Here is a 20,321-nt window from a genome sequence, read left to right on the forward strand (position 1 = left end):
TGATAGGTGTATATTTTCACAAAAACATATACCTATAAAATTTTAGGAACTTTATCAAACTTACCTGGAATATTAAATTGATCTTTGAGGGACAAAATAAAAATTTCTCCCATGCAGCTTGCCATCTTCAGTCAGACACGGAAATGATAACACTACCAAATAGATTCAAGATGTCAACTTCCCACTTGCCACTTATATTTACTACATGTAGTACTGCTGAAGGGGGAAAATGGAGTAGATGGCAGTTGGATCAGTGAAGCAGAAAAGTGCTAATCTACAAATTACAATATCATATTTGATAAGAATAAGAATTTTATGAGTTTAAATGAAAACAATAGAAAAGCATATCATAGACTAAAACGATAGACAGAAAACAATACAAACAAAATGAACAAGTAACATTTAAAAGTTTCAATGTTAATATAACAAATTTTCTTCATATTTTTATTTGTACAAAACTTCACTTGTCCTTATTTAAAGGAAACATGAATGAAAAGAAAGGAATGAATTATAAGTACTTTTTAACACCATCTAAATCTATAAAAAAAATAATATATCAACAATGTGTAGTGTCAAAAATAAAATTGTGGATTTGATTGATCTCATACGAGCCATAGGAAAAAATTAATGTACATTTGTAGCTTATCAAATTTGCAGCAATCCCTCTTTGAGTTTTATAACTTCCAAATTTTTTTTGAGGAATTTGAGAGTCAAATCTGTGTTTCACTGTGTAACACCTCTATACACAGAAATCAGTGGGTTAAGGTTAAGGAGGTTGTAAACAAATAAAATTAGATCATGTCATCTACTTTCAGTTTCAAAATGAAATGAAAACGGGAAGACAAGTGACACATGGATAATATTTCAAAACTAGTCCAGAATCATCAGGAAATGATTAATTTTCAATTTAAATTCCTTTCCCTAAACTGTAAGAAATATATATTTGTCTCTCTCATTTATTGATACAAAAGGATTTCATATTTTACGTTTTTGGTGTCTATACATGTATATATTCATAGGAATACTTTCATGCATGCGTAGCACACAGGACAGGAAGCACCTGTTTGGCTCATGAAAACTTTTTGGGAATGTTTTAAATAAAGTTCTATATTTCAAATGGAAATTGTTGAAAAATTTGATGAAAATTTACATCAAATATGAAGAAAATGCATTCGAATGACGAATCATCAACAAAAGAACTTCAAATTGTGAATGTTTGAGAAATATCGAAATACAAATGTGAATTGTCATGACTGTCAGAGGAGAAACAATTTTTATCATATGACGAATCTATACTCATGATACAATGTACTCCTGTTTGTTGAAATACCGACAGACTTTATTTAATGGGGAAATTAATTATGATGGTCAATTTTTAGGTTTGTCATTAATAAACGAATTAGTGACCCATCCAATGGCGATATGTAGATTAGTTGTAAACACCTGTTGCAAATATTGGACGTATGACATTTGCGCCGATTTTTAAAATTGTCATTCTTTCATTTGCGCCAATTTTACATTTGCTCCAATTGCATTTACAGGTTAACACAGGTGAGTAACATGTACTATGCCTTGAAGGTATATTTGTAAAACTTGGTTATAAACGTTGTTCACTTATGTTTATAAGTTAAGAAAATTCAAGCCGTTATGTGTGTTAAAAGGCGAACTCTAGAAATGCCTGCATGATGCCATCAATGCGTAAGCCAGAGAAAGAAAAGATAATATTCGTTATTGACAATTAAGAAAATTATAGGAGAAACGAAAATACAAGAAAGGAATACACTAGATGTAAAATTGAGAATGGAAATGGGGAATGTATCAAAGAGACAACAACCCAACCATAGAAAAAACAACAGCAGAAGGTCACCAACAGGTCTTCAATGTAATGAGAAATTCCTGCACCAGGAGGTGTCCTTCAGCTGGCCCCTAAACAAATATATACTAGTTCAGTGATAATGAGTAACATACATGTACTAATTTCCAAATTGTACACAAGAAACTAAAATTAAAATACAATGTAATACAAGACTATCAAAGACCAGAGGCTCCTGACTTGAGACAGGCGCAAAAATGTGGCGGCATTTAACATGTTGATGAGATCTCAACCATCCCCCTATACCTCTAGCCAATGTAGAAAAGTAAACTCATATAAACAATAGGTACATTTAAAATTCAATTCAAGAGAAGTCCGAGTCTGATGTCAACAGTGTTGCATATAAATATACTCGGCAAAAAAAGATTTATGATTTTAATCATGTTAATGTTGTATTTAGATTTTTAATTTGTGATTTTAGTATAAACAGAGTGCTGTTATCTTAGATCAAATATTGGGCGTATGACATTTGCGCCAATTTTTAAAATTGTCATTCTTTCATTTGCGCCAATTTTACATTTGCTCCAATTGTTAAAGTATGCGTCCGAATATAGTGTGTTTGAATTGACTTATCCTGCTCGACATCCTACTTCCACCTCCCCGTACATGTTGAGCAGAGGACAACAGTCATATACATGTAATGAATGACAATTATATCATTTGTACAACTGGATAACGGAAGAGGTCTATTAGGATAAATGAAAAATAACATTCACCTGTAGTTTACCTGTAAAATATCGGCGCAAATGAAAAGAAAAATCGGTGCAAATGAAAGAAAAAATCAACGCAAATGAAATGCAGATCGGTGCAAATGCAAAATGCCGGCAAATACTATTTACCAGGGGGTCATAAACTTGTCAAAAACATAAAGACAGGTAGATTTATAGTACTTAATGCAAAAAATATTTTAACACTTGCAAAATAATGTGACGAAATTGATTTGAAATACTTTTGTCAATGCGAAAACTGTTTTGTTAATTAGGAAAGTGGCCAGTGCTAGCAAATCACTGGAATACTGTACTCAAAATAATGACTAATTGGATGCAAAAATAAATACAAATGTAAGTAGGGACATGCACTTTTTAGAGAAAAATAAAGCAGCTGTGGTGACTGCTCCTTTCCTAGTTATTTGTGCTATTGTTTACATGTACTACTACCCTACCTTCTATAATCTTAAAGGTTGTACATTTTTATATCTCATTAAGGTTTATGTACCCTTCTGTGGCCATTTTTGTACGAACATTTCAAACGTCAATTGTATCAAAACTACAGATATAATGAATAATAGAGATAGGCCATTTTGTACATATTCCAAGGGGAAACGTGATGCAAAGCATTATTTTTTACTGTTCCATTGCATTAAATATGAAAAGAGGACTTTGTGGCAAATAAATCAAGATTTTTATAGAAAATCCACAGCCTTTATCCTTGTACATATACATGTACTTTCAAATTTGGCAATTTGATGACTGACAGATATAGGATTATTGTATGCAGTGCTAGCATTGATTTCCTTAAAACAAGTTTATAAATGTAGTTATTGGTTAAAACAAATATAAATATGACCAAAATCAAGTACACCTTTTAGGGTGCGCTCAACTTTAGTGACTCAACACGAGGTGTTTTGGAATTTACAGGTTTCTTAGAACTTTTTGTAAAAAATAAACACTAGCACATCATAGAAAATCAAGTGAGTAATTTATGTTTCAAATTTTATAACAAAAATCTCTGTATTAAAGGCTGTGGATTTTCTATAAAAATCTTGATTTATTTGCCACAAAGTCCTCTTGTTCTATCAAATGCAATGAAACAGTAAAAAATAATGCTTTGCATCACGTTTCCCCTTGGAATATGTACTAAATGACCTATCTCTATTATTCATTATATCTGTAGTTTTGATACAATTGAGGTTTGAAAAATTCGTACAAAAATGGCTACAGAAGAGTACATAAACCTTAAACATTATGTTCTTTAATTATCTTCCTATGTGTAGCATCTGCCTGATCATGAATATCAACTATAAAATACTAGCATTCAGGGTACAAGTTATTTTTTTTATTTACTTGAAGAAGTAAATAATATTACATTGTACACTTATCATAAATTCTCAAGTTTTGGGATGTAAAAACATGCCTGGAAATTTTTTTCTCTGGTTATCCCCAAGTTGATATCATCTGTACCTAGTCATGCTAGTCCATCCATCTCATGGCGATCCAGGCACTAGTTAGTCTGTCTCCATAAGTTGAACCTTAATGTAATTTCGCATTCTTTCAAATTCTTTCAACTTTGTTTTCCTTTGCTACAAGGGAGATAACCGTGAGATTATGCTAAAACACAGTTGACTAAAACCGTGACCGGTCGGAATGTTACAGACGTATAATTTTATTTGTAACATACTGGTCCGATTTGCTGTTCAATCCACACAATCATATCGTTTTTCCTTAGTTGATTCAGTTGGTGTCAAATATCATTATTTTGGAAAATATCAGTATTTCTGCTAGAATGTTTTTAAGCATGAAATCCTCCGCTGAACTATGATAAACTTTCGCAAGGCAGTATCATACGGTATATAATTTCTTTAACGACAACTTACAAAAATAATCAATCGAACCCTGTTTGTAGAGCTTTATAAGTAACATAATTCTAAATCATACCAGAAAATTGCTACTTGAAGAAGAGACATATAATCTGTGTATTATAAGTCCGACTGGCTCTGCATGAAGACTGTAAATATAACATATCAAACATTATGGAAAGACAAACCAGCAAAACTATTTTTTTGTGAAAGGGAGGATAGGATGATCTATTAAGATATCATCAACTGTGTTACACAACAGTATTAAAAAGAAATACGAGTCTAAACGAGACAAGACATTTGCTGCATTGCAAGGTGATATTTTTCCTTGTAACTTTGTCTCAAAAGACATATTTCTTAACATAGAATTTCAGTATTTCGTTTTGGATTATTTAATACCAATACTTGGAAAATTTCGGAAATGTAATTTTATCAGCAATGTTACTACCTTAAGATGTACTTAGGTGAGGTTATGCAAAAGTTAAGAAATTAAGAAATTTAAATTGATACTACAATCTGGTAGAGCATAAAGATATAAAGATAAGCTAAAAAGATAGTTCATGGACCTCCTTTTTGAGATATTTGAGATTAAAAATATGGCGTGAAAAGGCTGACTGGGACTTTTACCTTATATTTGCATTGGTATCATTTGGGTCTCATGTCAAAAGAAAGAAAATCAAGAATCTTCTAAATTTTTGGTAAATGACCTTTTATGAGCTATTTTAAAGTCTTATAAGAAATGGATGTTAACTTATGGGGCAAAATATTTTTCATTGTATTGTATGGGAAAATACCAAGGAGTCCGAACATTTGACACACATTCCAAAACCTCACCCAAGTACATCATTAAGCGCCAAATTAGATTAACATTTGGTATAAAAAGGGCATGGGTCAATTAATATCTTTTTTTATTTGATATGATCAAGGATTCTCGATCACTATAATCAATGACATGTATGATAAAAAAAAAATTACCACAAATGTAGTGATTATACCTTTATATTCTGGTTTCACTGACAGACGGCTTGACCAAATTATCATGAATTCTTGTTTTAGTCTTATAATTGCCGTTTTAAAAGTATCAGTTAAAATTGTCATTTTATTAAAAAGTAACAATAAAATCATTCTCCCATTTTTTTGTTATAATGTTTGCTGTGTATGTGAAAAAACCACGATTTGTTGCTTATAAAAAATAATTAAGAATGTTTGTTCAATGACAAAAACCATATAAATGGTTGGTGCTTGTGTTTGGATTTTTCTCCCTGTGCCTATTTTATATTCCAAAGGTTTTTTATTGCATTTTAGCAGTTTCTTTTCGATGTAGATAGATCGTTTTGTGTTTAGAGTATTTTTTCGTAAAAGTTTGAATGGTTTGCAAAACAATGATAATGTGGTTTAAGGCGAACCAATATTATATACCCTTGAATACGCCTATATCCTAACCAGGCTTAAAATCAGTACACTTGCAACTTGATAAAGATATTCGGCTTTGTTCTAGCTCTTACATAATTTTAAAACGATTATAAAGATACTTGAATAAGACACACTTCTTATCTTTATCTTATATATGTCAGTATAACTTATCGTCGTCTACCCATCATCTAAATTGTTAACGTTTATATCCCACACACTTCCCTCCAATCACAATAAACATTTCCGTTTTATGAAGTTGGATTATTTAATGAAAAACAACTAATTTGCATAAGATAATTATATATTGTTATTAAAATGACTCGCAACCAGAAAGAAGATGAGCGTTATGGATATGGAAAGTTAAAACCAAGGTATGTAAATCTCCTGAATAGTAAAGTTAGACTATAAAAACCTAGGGGTAAAATTACTGCTGCATTAATGTACAATACGAATAGTAAACAAAGGATTGTGCAATAAGAATAGTAAACAAAATAATGTGCAGTAAGAATAGTTAACAAAAGAATGAGCAATAGAATATCTTGTTCCATCAACAAGTCAACTCATGTGAATTGATATGGTACACATCTCCTCCTTTGCATGATCCGTCTGTCATGCAAACGTAGTGGATAGCAATTGCTACTAAATTCATTTGAAAAAGTAACGAGCAATGTTAATGTCAAAGCAAAGCTTTCATCTATGATAAGAATTGCCGAATCACGTGTAAACAAATGAAGAATATGTCATGGAATGGACCATAAGCAACTCACGTCAATAATAGGGCAAACACATTCTACCTTTATAGATACGAACTCTATTCTCTTAAACGAAAAGGTACAGAGAAGATCATATGATTGATCATGATACATTTAGCATATAAATAAACTCGTCATAGACACCAGGATTAAGATTTGTATTTACGCAAGACGCGCGTTTCGTCTACAAAAGACTCATCAGTGATGCTCGAATCCGAAAAAGGCAACAATTAAGGCCAAATAAAGTACGAAGTTGAAGATCATTTAAGACCAAACTTCCTAATAGTTTTGCCAAATACAGTCATGGTAATCTATTCTTGAGGTAGAAAGGCCTTAATGTTTCATTTTTTTTTTATATTTTGTAAACAGTTATAGTTTATAAATATAAACATATCAATGATACCCTCTGAGAATTAAAACTCATCATATAGATACCAGGGATAAATTTTGAATTTACGCAGGACGTGCGTTTCGCCAGTCTACAAAAGACTCATCAGTGACGCTCGAATCCAAAAATGTAAAAAAAAAAAGGCCAAATAAAGTAGAGCATTGAGGACCAAAAATTCCTAACAGTTTTGGTAAATGCATGCAAGTCAATGTAATTTACTCCTGAGGTAGAAAAACTTTGGTATTTCAAAAATTCAAAGTTTTGTAAACAGTTAATTCATAAAAATGACCATACCAATGATAATTCATGTCAGAACAAAGTGCTGACTACTGGGCTGGTGATACCCTATGGGAATTAAAACTCGACCAGCAGTTGCATCAACCCAGTGGTTGTAAATAAACTCATCATAGATACCAGGATCAAATTTCCACTGGCCATGCTATATGTTATATTGATTGTTGTTTGCTTTACGCCGCATTCGCACAAAAAGGCTATATCGCGGGGATGTTATGTTATAAGTAAGGCTTTCAACTTACATCGGAATAACTGCTGAATTAATGACCAATAGGAATAGTAAACAGAAGAGACAATGTCGTATATTTACGCCATAACGCATGCAATTACTGTCAATAGGAATGATAACAGATTTACAATTGGCTTGTAGGCAATCGCATCTCGTTATTCTTATATAACGGATTTGTAACGATGAAATAACATTTAGAAATTATACAGCTATGAATAAAACAAATATAAGAAACGGTACCGCTATGCATTATGAAATCATTTTCCTAACTCGTAGAAACTGAACACAAACATTTATTTTGTACCAATAAATTAAAACATTGTCATACACATATGCAAATTCACGGTACCACAATTAATTTTTATCGACACAAATATTTTGGCAGTGCACAAAGATAGTAAATCAACAAAAATACTGAACTCCGAGGAAACTTTAAAACGGAAAGTCTGTAATCAAAGGGCAAAATCAAAAGATCAAACACATCAAATGGTGTAATCGAGAAGGTTATGTTTGTCCCTTACCCGACTGTTAATGACATTTTTACACCAAATCCCTTGGCTGTTGGATGTGAACTAATTAATGTCTTAGTCTGAGATACATGATGTTATTGGCTTTGAACTAGAGGATCATTACTTCGTGTCAGTTTTTGTTGTTGTGAGAAATGTGTTTTCGTTAAATGTTTTCTGTTTTGAGTTAACCTTTTCATCTGATTTCTATAGTTTGTTCTTATGTTGTTCAGTTACACCACTGTCCAGGTATCACTGAAGAGACATGTATTGTCGAAATGCGCGTCTGGTGCAAAAAATTGGCACCGTTAATTTTATTAGAAGATGCTAGTAGTTGTTTCATTGAAAAACATACCACATCACCTTATTTTCTATATATGTGCAACGTTGTTCCTTCAAGCGAACGGTACAGCCATAAAAATCATGAACGATAAAGCCATGTATAGAACCGTGATCCTCTAGATCTTAAAAAAATGTACAGCAATGAATAGAACATTTCCATAACTCTAAAAGATAGACAGAAGATAACATCGGCGTAGTCAAACATATAAGTCAACATTACTAGACTGACGATACCAAGGTAAACTACGAAAAATTATCAAATGGCAAGACTACAAACACAACATAGAAAAAAATAAAAACTGAGAAACACGAATGCTATAAAAAACCATGCTTGATGCCATGTGCTCCGGAAGGGAAAGCAGATCCTGCTACACATGTAACACATCTGAACGGCGAAACAGTACACAAATAAATAGGACATGGTCCCTTAATATCAGAAACGATGCATCCGAACATTCAATTGCTTCCAACTCTAAGTACGTAACTAAACCGTTTGTAAAATCATGTTTTTGCTGTATTATATATTATTCTTTGGCTTAAAACATTATGGAATCATGATTTCAAACTCTTATTAAATGTTTCTATTTCTATTACATTGTACTGTCTTCCTCTAGCTGTCTACAGTGGATGAATTCTATACGATGGTTCGTCTTTTGGCAGTGTGTTATCAATTTCGTCGATGGATTCATGGTGTATGGTGTGATAAGTGTTATAATTCCTGCCTTGGAGAAACGATATGACCTCTCAAGTTCTAAATCGGGTCTTATTTCAAGCGCAAACGATTTCGGAGCTTTTGTGATTTTGATTTTTGTGGGTTATTTTGGAGAGAGACGTCACAAACCTAGAATAATGGGAGTAGGAATTTCTTTGCTGGCTTTTGGAAGTCTCTTGTTTTCTCTGCCACAGTTCATAGGAGGACGTTATGCTTACACAGTTTCAGGTAGACTATGAGACTTATTTAGACTTTTAGACTTATAAAAAATATATGATATCTCAAGACATATAGTGGATCTGTTTTAGTGGACAAAAAGCTATGTCTTCCCTTTATGTTTAGAAGTCATCACAGTGAAAAAATGTCCAACAATCGTATTCTAAGGTCTTCTCCCAATAACAATGTATAATTTCGGTGGCATCTAAGAAAATATATGTGTAATTGGTGGGAACCATAACTAATTTCAGTATATCTGACAATTTATTGAGAGGTTGCAGAATGCCTATCACCCAAAACCTCACAACAGAGGTGAAAAATGTCGGTGCACTTAAAATGTCTTGTCCTGGCATTTTAGAATATAATTTCGGTGGTCGGATTCTGAACAGTTTTTGATATGTTAATCATTTACGATATCAGGGGACGGGGTTAACCACTATAGAAAAAAATCAAAACGCAAACAAATGTAACAAACAAAATTAAATGGCGAATTCATCCAACATATTGATACATAATAAAATGTGCTTCTTTTTTGTAAGATTCATCTAACAACACAGACAATGTTTGTAATCAGAAAAATACAACTGCAACATCCTGTTCGTCTACATCTATGGACATCAAAGACAACTACAAAACTTATTACGCCATGTTTATCGTGGGACAAATGTTTCTTGGTATTGGGGCTGTTCCTGTATATACCATAGGCCTTACCTACCTAGACGAAAACTGTAAACAAAAGTTAACGTCATTTTATACCGGTAAGTTCACATAAAACATACAAGTTTGTGCATGTAGTATAGTCATTTCAAAATGACCTTGTAAGCTTATTGTCCAAACTTTCAGGATATGAAAGAACTTGTAAAGCAACAATAGTTTAAGCTAGTTGGTATTGTGTCCTATTGACTTTGTGTAGAATATATCATATATCTGCATTGTAGTATTATATGTTCTCGACCATATGAGTATTTGGACCGTACGCGTAAGGACTGGACTGTATAATTGTTGAAATAGCTATGTAAGAACTACAAGAATAATAAGAATGAAAATGAGAAAATTATATTTTAAAATTACTTTCTCTACCAGCTTTATTTAATTTTCATGTCAAATACCCACTGTTATAACATAAATGTTCGCTCCATAATATAGAATTATAACAACGACGCACACCTTCATTATTTGTTTTGCAACACAGATTATGTTCGAAAGAAACGCCTTTTATCATGTACATGCATTTCAACAACCGTTTTAAATTATATATACTTTTTAATTAATTTAGTATATATATTTTGTTTTCCTTTCTTTTTCAATACCATTTTCTATTTGAAACGTTACTGTTATAAGGCTTTTAATGCAGTTATTTGAATGGAGAGTTGTCTCATTGGCATCTTCCTATATCTATACCTAATTTTAAATTATTGTTTATTGTTAGGTTTAATCTTCGCATCAGGATCGATCGGTTCAGCAGTAGGTTTTGTGGTTGGTGGAAACCTTCTCAATATATTTGTTGATGCTAATACTTTGGATGTTACAACGTAAGAAAAGTACTGACTATTTGTTGTCATTAATGACTAATTTGTATTCATTAATGACTAATTTGTATTGCTTCATTTATTATAAATTTGAGTCCCATTTCTGTAAATATTAACAATGCAATTTCCCATAGGAACTCCCTTTTCGGCTACAGCTCTACCACTTTTGCTATGAAGTTTTGATTTTTTTTTTATCTTAGAATTGAAAGTTCATATGCACTACAATTTTTTTCAAAGGTCAAACTATAGAACTGTGCGGCATATTTTCAACGTTTATATGTACTGAACTTCTCAGATTTTAAACTAACACTTATTTTCTTAACTACCCTTACCTCGAATGAAGGGTTACCACAGATTTCAATATAATCAATATGCACATGTATATTTACTGGCAACATTCCCAAGTTATGTATTTATGAGATGCAATATAAAGATCAGAACTGGGAACCAGTATGTAAACAAAATTAATTTTCTATGAAGATTCTAGATCTCCCCAAAAGAGGAGTGGTTTGAGAAACAGCTGTATTTACAAAGTGCAACCTACAATAAAAATTTAAACTCTATCCACTATGTAATGCAACAACTTATTAATAATCGTCTCTTTTGAAACTCATTTCTTTCTTCGTCTATTAGAGAGAATAACAAAGTAAAACGATCCATATTGAAAATCTACGCTATATATATGTTTTACATTAGACGGAAATGTTTATGACCTGTGTCAAAAGTTTTTTATTTTATTTTTCAAAATTTAGATTTCGATTGTATGTGGTGGAAGTCTATTCATCTTGTACATATAATTTCATCGTTAAGATTTTTTGTACGTTTTCTATCCACATCCTTGTGATTTTACTTTCAGTATACCTCTTACATCATCAGATCCACAGTGGGTAGGAGCCTGGTGGATTGGAATTGTTATCGCTGTACCGGCCTTTATCTTGATTTCATTTCCCATTCATGGTTATCCTCGTCGACTTCCAGGTAAATACAGAAATAAAATAGATTTCAAGTTTGATAAATAATTCATCAATATCGTTGCAATTTGATAAATAATATAACCATATCGTTACAATTTGATAAATAATATAACCATTTGCATCGTTACAATTTGATAAATAATAAAACAATAACGTTCCCATTCATGGTTATCCTCGTCGACTTCCAGGTAAATACAGAAATAAAATAGATTTCAAATTTGATAAATAATTCATCAAATATCGTTACAATTTCAATGATAAATAATATAATCATATCGTTACAATTTGATAAATAATATAACAATATCGTTACAACTTTATCACAAAACGACGTAGAACTGGCTGTATTAGATAATAGTTAAGATTATATCATATTCTGGAATTATTTAACGTAAATTAAAGGACAAAGGCGTTAATCCTCGAGGCATCATGTTTGTATTGTTTTATAACTTCCCTCTAAATACTGTCTTTTTAAGGTTACAAGGAGCTACAAAAAGAAAGAAAGTCTGAAGCTTATGACAATAATTCTGAAGAAATAACTGCACAACCGTCATTTGGGAAGAAATTCAAAGATTTTCCTAAATCGATACAATTGTTGGTAAGGATGCTCCATATACGCCGATGTATATGAAATAAACATCTTAAGATACGTGTTATATGATTGGGGGTGGGGTGGGAAACGAAGTGTAGTAAAGAACGTTGAAAACGCTGAGAATTTCACATTTTTTTTTGCAATTTCAGGGGTTAAATGTAGCTCCCTTTCAATCATCTTTTTGTGATGGCCAAGAGCTTGCCTATATAATAATTTCTCTCTTCCGAATTTTAGTTGTAGATTGATAAAGTAATGAATGCCTTTGTCGTAGCTGATAGTATATTTCCTCTAGTTAAGGTGCAATCAACAAAATCACCAAACAATTTTTCGATGAAAATGAATGGAGAATATATCTATGGGACACACATGCTCCCGGGTGTAAATAAACACGATTCAACTTCACAAACAGATACAGCATTCAAATAGTCCAGACGTTTGACAATGCCATGATTACCAGCATTTTGAATAAGTTTCATAACATTTGAGTGAGACAAACTAAAACCATAGAGCAGAAATAACAAATTCCGCAAGTTTTATGTTTACATAGGGCCGTAACATGAACAGTAAAAGTGACGCCACTCTATTTGAAACCAGGTCTGTGTGTTGTGGTTAAAATAATCGTGTAACATTTGGTTGTGGCAAACTAAAGTTAGAGAAAGCAAATCAGTTTTGGGGATGTACACGACGAACGGGACGGACGGACTATGGTAACACATAATGTTCCCTTCGCATATCGGTGTTGCAAAAAAAATTAAAGGACACCTTATGGCCCTATAAAGCAATCACAAACCTTAATTAACACCACGCAATCAAATTAGTTCATTCAATCCTGTCTAAAGTGATACTTAGAATACTTGTTTAAATGGATTATTCTAACATTTTCATAGTATTGCAAATAGATTGAAGAATTTGAACGTTAAATTAAGTGTGCAATTGTGCTAAAATTCCAAATGAAAATCTCGGGTACTCAGGCAAGATGGCCTTAAACAATTTTATCATTTACAACTTATTATTTAGTTTGTCAGAACGGGTAATTGTTTAGACTTATTCATTTAATTGTGTATTCCAGGCAAAAAATCCAACGTTCATTCTGGTCACTCTGAGTAGTGTGTGTGAAACGTTGCTGGTCAGTGGTGTGACAACCTTTGGTTCGAAAATTGCACAACAACTATTTAACATTGACCTGGCTACAGCTGGAACTGTAATCGGTAATATCATTATAATTATTTTGTTTAAGGTAGTTGTTACAGGAAATATCGTAAATTTTACTATACAAAGTATAGAGTTATATCTTTATTTTCAAAAAGTGAACAAAAAAGAGAAGTTACTCTGAAGTGTCACTTAAATCATTAAATGTAGAAGAACCAACTAAATATAAATTAGGGGAAAGTTAAGATTATTAGCTCGCCAACAGTCACCGTCACCGTCACGTCTCATATTCTTCTATTTTTCTTACTTTCAAGACATTTAGTTTTCTAACTTAACTGGCGAAGATGATTTCCACAACAGGTGTTGTAGTCAGGATTAATCATATCATAATTTCACTGAACACTTAGAAAACTGTTTGACTTTGTTCGTTAGTACACCTCTTATAATAACTTCACGACACTTCATATCATTGCAATAATGTTCAAGATAATCAAACAATGAGATCTCCAATGTACATCATGTTTATTATACAGGTGCTATAAGCATTCCTGGAGCAGGAGGTGGAATGGTGTTCGGGGGATACATGGTAAAGAAACTTAAACTTCGACTACGAGGAATAATTTACTTTTGTTGTGTGTGCATGTGTTTTGCTGCCGTACTTGCTCCGTCGTTTCTGATGACATGTCCCAGCCAGCCAGTCGCTGGAATATCTACTAGCTATAGACTGCAAGTATAAACATCATAAAATGTAAAAGAGACACATATTTGATTTAATATGTTAACGGTTGCTTTGAATATTAACAATGGCCAGTCACATTGTTACAACGATAAATATGCAATATGGAAAATCAAAGCCACTAATACAAATATAAATAACTTTTTACAAAGGAGAACCATTGACAGTCATTGTTTAATGTTAATAAAAAATAAAAAGGTGTTACTGTAAATAGTTATCAAAGGTACTAGGATTATAATGTAAAACGTGTTATCTAAAGAACAACCCATGAAAAAAAATATTACTAAGTATTCATACGATGAACATTTTAATTTAAACAGTTATTTATTATTGAAAAATGATAAAATATTACAATGTTACAATGCAACATAAAACTCAAATTTGGGATTTGGAAACAAGTTTGGAAAAACTTACATTAATCCGTCTCCCCTTTTTTTAACATTAGCATTTTAGACAATATGCTTGTTTGTGCTTTTAAAGAAGTACTCCGAAAACAGATGCCGTCAACAATGATCTGCACCATATATAACTTATCATATACAACCATAACTAATGCAGAAAAATATGTGTCTTTCTTGCAAATTGAAAAGTCTTTTATACCATCAAATCATTCCCTTTTGTCCAAATTCTAAATGTTCAAATGTAGCCGATCATTTACCAAATATTAACTATGATTATACTAATGTTTTAGTGGTGAAAAGATCGACCTTGTTTCTAGCTGTAATATACACTGTCATTGCACAACAGCTGGGTATGAACCGATATGTGACCTCAACAAAACTGTTTACTTCTCACCTTGTCATGCTGGTTGTACAGAAACTATACTACTAAATGGTACGAAGGTAGGATTATTTCTTTGAAATTAAGGCCTCAATCCTCAACTTCCTGGATCTGTCATAGATTATATTGGTAATACAGTCGCAGTCCCCATACATATATAATATAACGCTTAAACTGCAAAAAATCGGGATTCAAACATATGTGCAACGTTTATTCCATGTATGCAACGTATATTCAATGCACTCACTTTATAAGAGTATTACATCGGAAAATGTCTGCCATTTTAGTACTGTATCATATTTTTATTGATTTATTGATGTTTTATTGTGGGGTTTTTAAGGGGGGAGAGGCGGAATTCAAAATGGATAAATGTTTTGTCAAAAGCTTCTTAGAGGGTTTTTTTTAAGAAAGGAGTTGGATACATAATGCTTTATGCAATTTGAAAAAAGTATGCATGCATAATTGTGACTTATTCTGTGTTTTTAATTGATAGAAATTTATCACATTTTATGACTACCAGAATTAAATATCACTTATAGTGCGAACAGACGAGAAAAACAAAGGAACGAACGGACACAGCAATCCCCATACACTAATAATATGCACTTGTATGTGGTGTTACTCATACAAATTCGGCGATGTCACACAAGAAAGAGGACGGGAGGCTATTTATGACAATTGAAAGAAATCCGTTGTCATCTGTGAAACGGATAATTCATATAACGGTCAATCAACTCGTCCGTAAAATGTTACACTTGCAAAGGGTATGTCTTTATAAATTTGGTCTGATGTTTATATTTCAGAGTTATGCTGATTGTAGCTGCATCAGTGCAAATAAGAACGTAGTTGTGGCAGTATCGGGTAACTGTTCTGAGGACTGTTACTGGTTTTATGTGTTTTGTGGGTTACTATTCTTTCTGTTATGGTTTACCTTTGCCACGATGTCACCGATAGTAACAACAACATTCAGGTATTTATAGAAAGGTATATCGGGTATGACCAAAAAGTAACAACCCACCCTATATATGTAAATTCATAAATATCTAACAAAATTCAACAAGTATAACGAAGTCATTGTCCTCAGTCATCTTTTAAAACAATTCACACAGGAAAAGTAAGAAATTTTCTGAAAAAGAATTTAAACAAACCCACAAAAGAAAACATTGTATATACTAGTATAGAAAATAAAAATAAAACACAAAATGTTTATACTGGTATCAGTTCAATCCTTCTTTTGAAGTTTACATACAATGGACCCTAGCTATTTTTATATAATCGTTTTCTTCTTAAATATTGTTAATAAGTAAGTAAATGTCTTTAAAATCTTTCGCGTTTCGACTTTTTGTGAGGCTTTACTTAGAGTATTCGTTTTTTCTTTCCTCAGTATATACTATATAGCGTTATTCTTTAGTTGAGTTATGTTCTTGTTTAAGATTGCTGTCTTCTTTTGTTATTTCACTTTGTAATACTATCCCGCATCTTCTTTAGTTTATTATGGAATTCGATCACTAGAGAAAGAAACACCTGTGTCTTTTTTCACCTTTGCTAGTCAATGGTTACGGTGGGGAGAAGGCGACCGCGTCGTAACCATTGGATAGCGAAGATGGGTTTTGATATGAAATTAATTTTTGTATATACTTTTTTATTTTCCAGATGTGTTTCACAAAAACAACGATCGTTTGCATTTGCTATACAATGTTTAGCAGCTCGTTTATTAGGTTTGTACTAATGATTTAAAAACAGAAATACATTTGAACATATTGGTTGGTGTATATTTATTTTGAAATACCGTTGCTTGCAATAAGTTCGTCGTGTTCAAATTGTGTCTTCTGCACTAGCTGTTTTTTCCCCTTTTATTGAATTTTGAACACTAGTTAATATTCTAGTACTAGTAACTCGTGAATTATATGCGTGTTTAAAATACAAGAAGACGTGTTGGAACGAAAGCATCCATGTTTTTGGTTTCTGTACTTTAGTGGCATGAATGAAAAAAAACAAGACATCCATGTAAGCATGCATCTATTATGTCGTTTATTTATAATAGCAGTCTGATTCTGATAAAAGACTCAAATGATAAAGTCAAAATTAGTATTTTGTTTCACATTGTAAATAGCTTAATCACGTGTTTTTATTTAAAACTTTTCTTATTTCAGGTACTACGCCTGGACCTATATTTTTGGGTGCCATCATTGATAGTTCGTGTGATTTATGGCAAGATACCTGTGGCAAAAAGGGTTCCTGTTGGATTTATCGAAAATATGACCTAGTAACCAGTCTAATGACTTGGTGGATATGTGTTAAAATTATTGGAATAGTATTTTTATTATTTGCTGCAAAATTATACAAACCTTGTACAGAGAGTATAGAGGTAAAACCTGAAAAGTCAACTTTGAATGAAAAGCAGTAAGAAGATATCTATTAAATGAGTAATAACTTTTACGGAGACTGCGTAAATAGATAAATAGACTGAAATAAATGCTCCGATCTCTATATATATACTATTGTGAATATACAGGCTAATTAATGGAAAATTAATATCAGATATGTGTTCCACAGGAAAGCACCAACAACACCGAAACTCGTATTTTGGTTTGTATAAAGCAATGCTTGATAGAGAATATAGCACTTTACAATTGTTTATTTCATTAAACTTGGTAATAATGCAAAATCTGTGAATAAACTCATCATAGATTCCAGGACTAAATTTAGTATATACGCCAGACGCGCGTTTCGTCTACAAAAGACTCATCAGTGACGCTCGAATCCAAAAAAGTTAAAAAGGTCAAATAAAGTACGAAGTTGAGAAGCATTGAGGACCAAAGTTCCTAAAAGTTTTGCCAAATAGAGCTAAGGTTATCTATGCCTGAGGTAGAAAAGCATTAGTTTTTTAAAAAAAATCAAAAATTTGTAAACAGTAAATTTATAAATATAACAATATCAATGACAATTCATGTCAGCACAAAAAGTGCTGACTACAGGGCTTGTGAAACCTTCTGGGAATTAAATCTCCACCAGAAGTGGCATCGACCCAGTGGTTGTAAATTATAAACTCATCATAGATACCAGGACTAAATTAAGTATATACGCCAGACGCGCGTTTCGTCTACAAAAGACTCATCAGTGACGCTCGAATCCAAAAAAGTTGAAGAGCATTGAGGACCAAAATTTCTAATATAAAGTGCTGACTAATAGGCTTGTAATACCCTCGGGGAAATAAATCTCCACCAGCAGTGGCATCGACCCAGTGGTTGTAAAAAAACTCATAGATAGAAGTGTTCCTTGACAGGATTATGTTTGTAGGTCAATATAAACTACTCAATCTCGAGTGATGCTTCCTTATATATTTCGGTTCATGTGAGGTTAATGGACTCTAAGACCGAGTTCACTTTAAACTTTAGAGTTAACTTTACTAACTAGGGTTTCAACAATCCGAGTTTACTCGAACCTCTCGAGTTAACCCCTCTTACCCCGGTTTCAATCCTCAATGAGCCTGGGTTAAACTTGAGACACCCTTGAATGACGTCAAACCAATCAGATATTTTCCCTTTTTTATGCTTAGTCAGGGCCTTACCGTAGAGTTACTTAGAGTTGTTCCGAAAAGCAACTCGAGTGCGTTCACTTGATACTCTTCAAACTCTGAGGTGGACTCGAGAGTTTCAAGTGAACTCGGCCTAACTTACTTACTTTTAAATTGTTGAAGCTTTAAGGACCGATTGACTGTTATAGATTCTATGTAGTGTATTGTAAACTGTTATGTGTAATTCTGACGAATTTCAATTCAAAAGTTTGTATTTGTATACCTCAAATTGGTTCATACAATAAATATACCGGAAATTATGCGGCGTTTTACGTTTCCGCATTTTTATAGTACTCTTTTCTGCATCGCTTTTACATTGATTTTGCTAAAGGTTATTTACGTTTCCGCATTTCAATTTCAAATGTATGCCTCTTCCGTTTGCCAGGCATACATGTTGCCCCCTGCTCAACAACGAGGAGGTGGAAGTAAGAATTCAAGCAGGATAAGTCTTTATTATTAAAATGAAACTATCAATTTGTAATATAAAAATCATACATGGTCATACTAATATATCAATTAAAAATCACTGTTCAGAACTAAAAATTTATAATATTTACAGATAAAACAGTAAATGTCAGTATATAAAAAGGCGTTTAATCCTATATACAGTACATGTAGCACAGTTTACATATATGTTATAGCGGAAAACTTGTAGCCAACTTGAATCTAACATTTACCTACGATACGTTTACAATTTGATTTTCTTCTTCGATGTTTCACAAATATAAAATAATTTATTTTTGACGTATCGTGTCATCAATTCGGTCAGATGGATAATTTGTTTCAGTTGACATACAGCCGATTTTATCCAGTCCCGTATTTCTGAATAAAGCGATGAAATTATATTGTTACGGGTATTATTCGCTCTGGTACCGCCAAGTTATAAAGAGTCATAATTACTATCAATTTGATCATAATGTATATTTAATTAGTTATATATCTATCATAGCCGCATCATAGAATGTACTCATAAAGAATTCCAATACATTTATGCATTTAGATTTTAATTAACCTATTATTTTATGATTTAAATATGCAAGACAGATTTTATTGTATGATTTAAATGTAAATAAATGGTTTTCATATCATCCTAAACTGTACACAAAAGGATAATTATAACAGAATCAACAGTGTCTTCTTTTACCAGGTAAATACCATATTAAAAAAAACTTAATTTTGGTGGATAAATATTCCCGACTCTTTTTTATTTATCTAGATCTTAAAAATGAAACTGTACAAATGGTTTTTTTAAAAGGGAACAAAAGTAAGTTTGGGATATATGATCATTTAGATAGCAACCAAATACAAATACCTTCAAACAACATATATAGAGCTTCAGATATAGTATTTAACAATTTATCTATTATTAGCAGATCAGATTTAAAAAAACAGAGAGTAAGCTATTATTTAACTTGTTTAAGTTTTGACATGAAAAACTTATCATTACCCTTCATTTTCCTTATGTTTTATGGCAATCCATATCAATTTCTGACAAATTGAATAATCCCGTGTGTCTTAATAAGGCAGCTCATTGAGATATAAAAAAGAAGATGTGGTATGATTGCCAATGAGACATAAGAGACCAAATGACACAGCTATTAACAACTATAGGTCATCGTACGGCCTTCCACATTGAATTAAGCCCATACCGCATAGTCAGCTATAAAGGGCCCTGAAATGACAA

The 20,321-nt window shown here is 32.3% G+C and overlaps 2 protein-coding genes across 4 annotated transcripts in view; one reads left to right on the plus strand and one right to left on the minus strand.

Annotated features, from left to right (window-relative positions):
• The window catches only part of LOC134712404 (WD repeat-containing and planar cell polarity effector protein fritz homolog), a 41,524-nt gene extending 37,342 nt beyond the window's left edge, over positions 1-4,182 (minus strand). The window contains exons 1-2 of the mRNA XM_063573914.1: positions 4,054-4,182; positions 65-274 (exon numbers count right to left, since the gene is read on the minus strand). Coding sequence (XP_063429984.1) covers positions 65-125 — 61 coding nt within the window. The 5' untranslated portion in view covers positions 126-274; positions 4,054-4,182. The remainder of the gene's footprint in view (positions 1-64; positions 275-4,053) is intronic.
• Positions 4,183-6,033: 1,851 nt separating this feature from the next.
• Positions 6,034-17,702, plus strand: LOC134712405 (solute carrier organic anion transporter family member 4A1-like). 3 transcript variants are annotated; one of them, XM_063573915.1, is made up of 12 exons: positions 6,078-6,232; positions 8,987-9,312; positions 9,840-10,058; positions 10,730-10,832; positions 11,686-11,807; positions 12,280-12,401; positions 13,465-13,603; positions 14,078-14,270; positions 14,972-15,122; positions 15,864-16,030; positions 16,714-16,778; positions 17,214-17,702. In XM_063573915.1, exons 1-12 carry the CDS (start codon positions 6,177-6,179, stop codon positions 17,465-17,467), a joined length of 1,917 nt encoding a protein of 638 aa, XP_063429985.1. In that variant the 5' UTR covers positions 6,078-6,176; the 3' UTR covers positions 17,468-17,702. The 3 variants fall into 3 exon arrangements, with proteins under 3 accessions (XP_063429987.1, XP_063429985.1, XP_063429986.1); XM_063573917.1 differs by lacking the exon at positions 8,987-9,312 and having other exon boundaries at positions 6,034-6,232; XM_063573916.1 differs by lacking the exon at positions 17,214-17,702 and having other exon boundaries at positions 15,864-16,044.
• Positions 17,703-20,321: the final 2,619 nt, after the last annotated feature.

This window comes from Mytilus trossulus, chromosome 3 (assembly GCF_036588685.1).
Source record: "Mytilus trossulus isolate FHL-02 chromosome 3, PNRI_Mtr1.1.1.hap1, whole genome shotgun sequence".
Lineage (NCBI taxonomy): Eukaryota > Metazoa > Mollusca > Bivalvia > Mytilida > Mytilidae > Mytilus > Mytilus trossulus.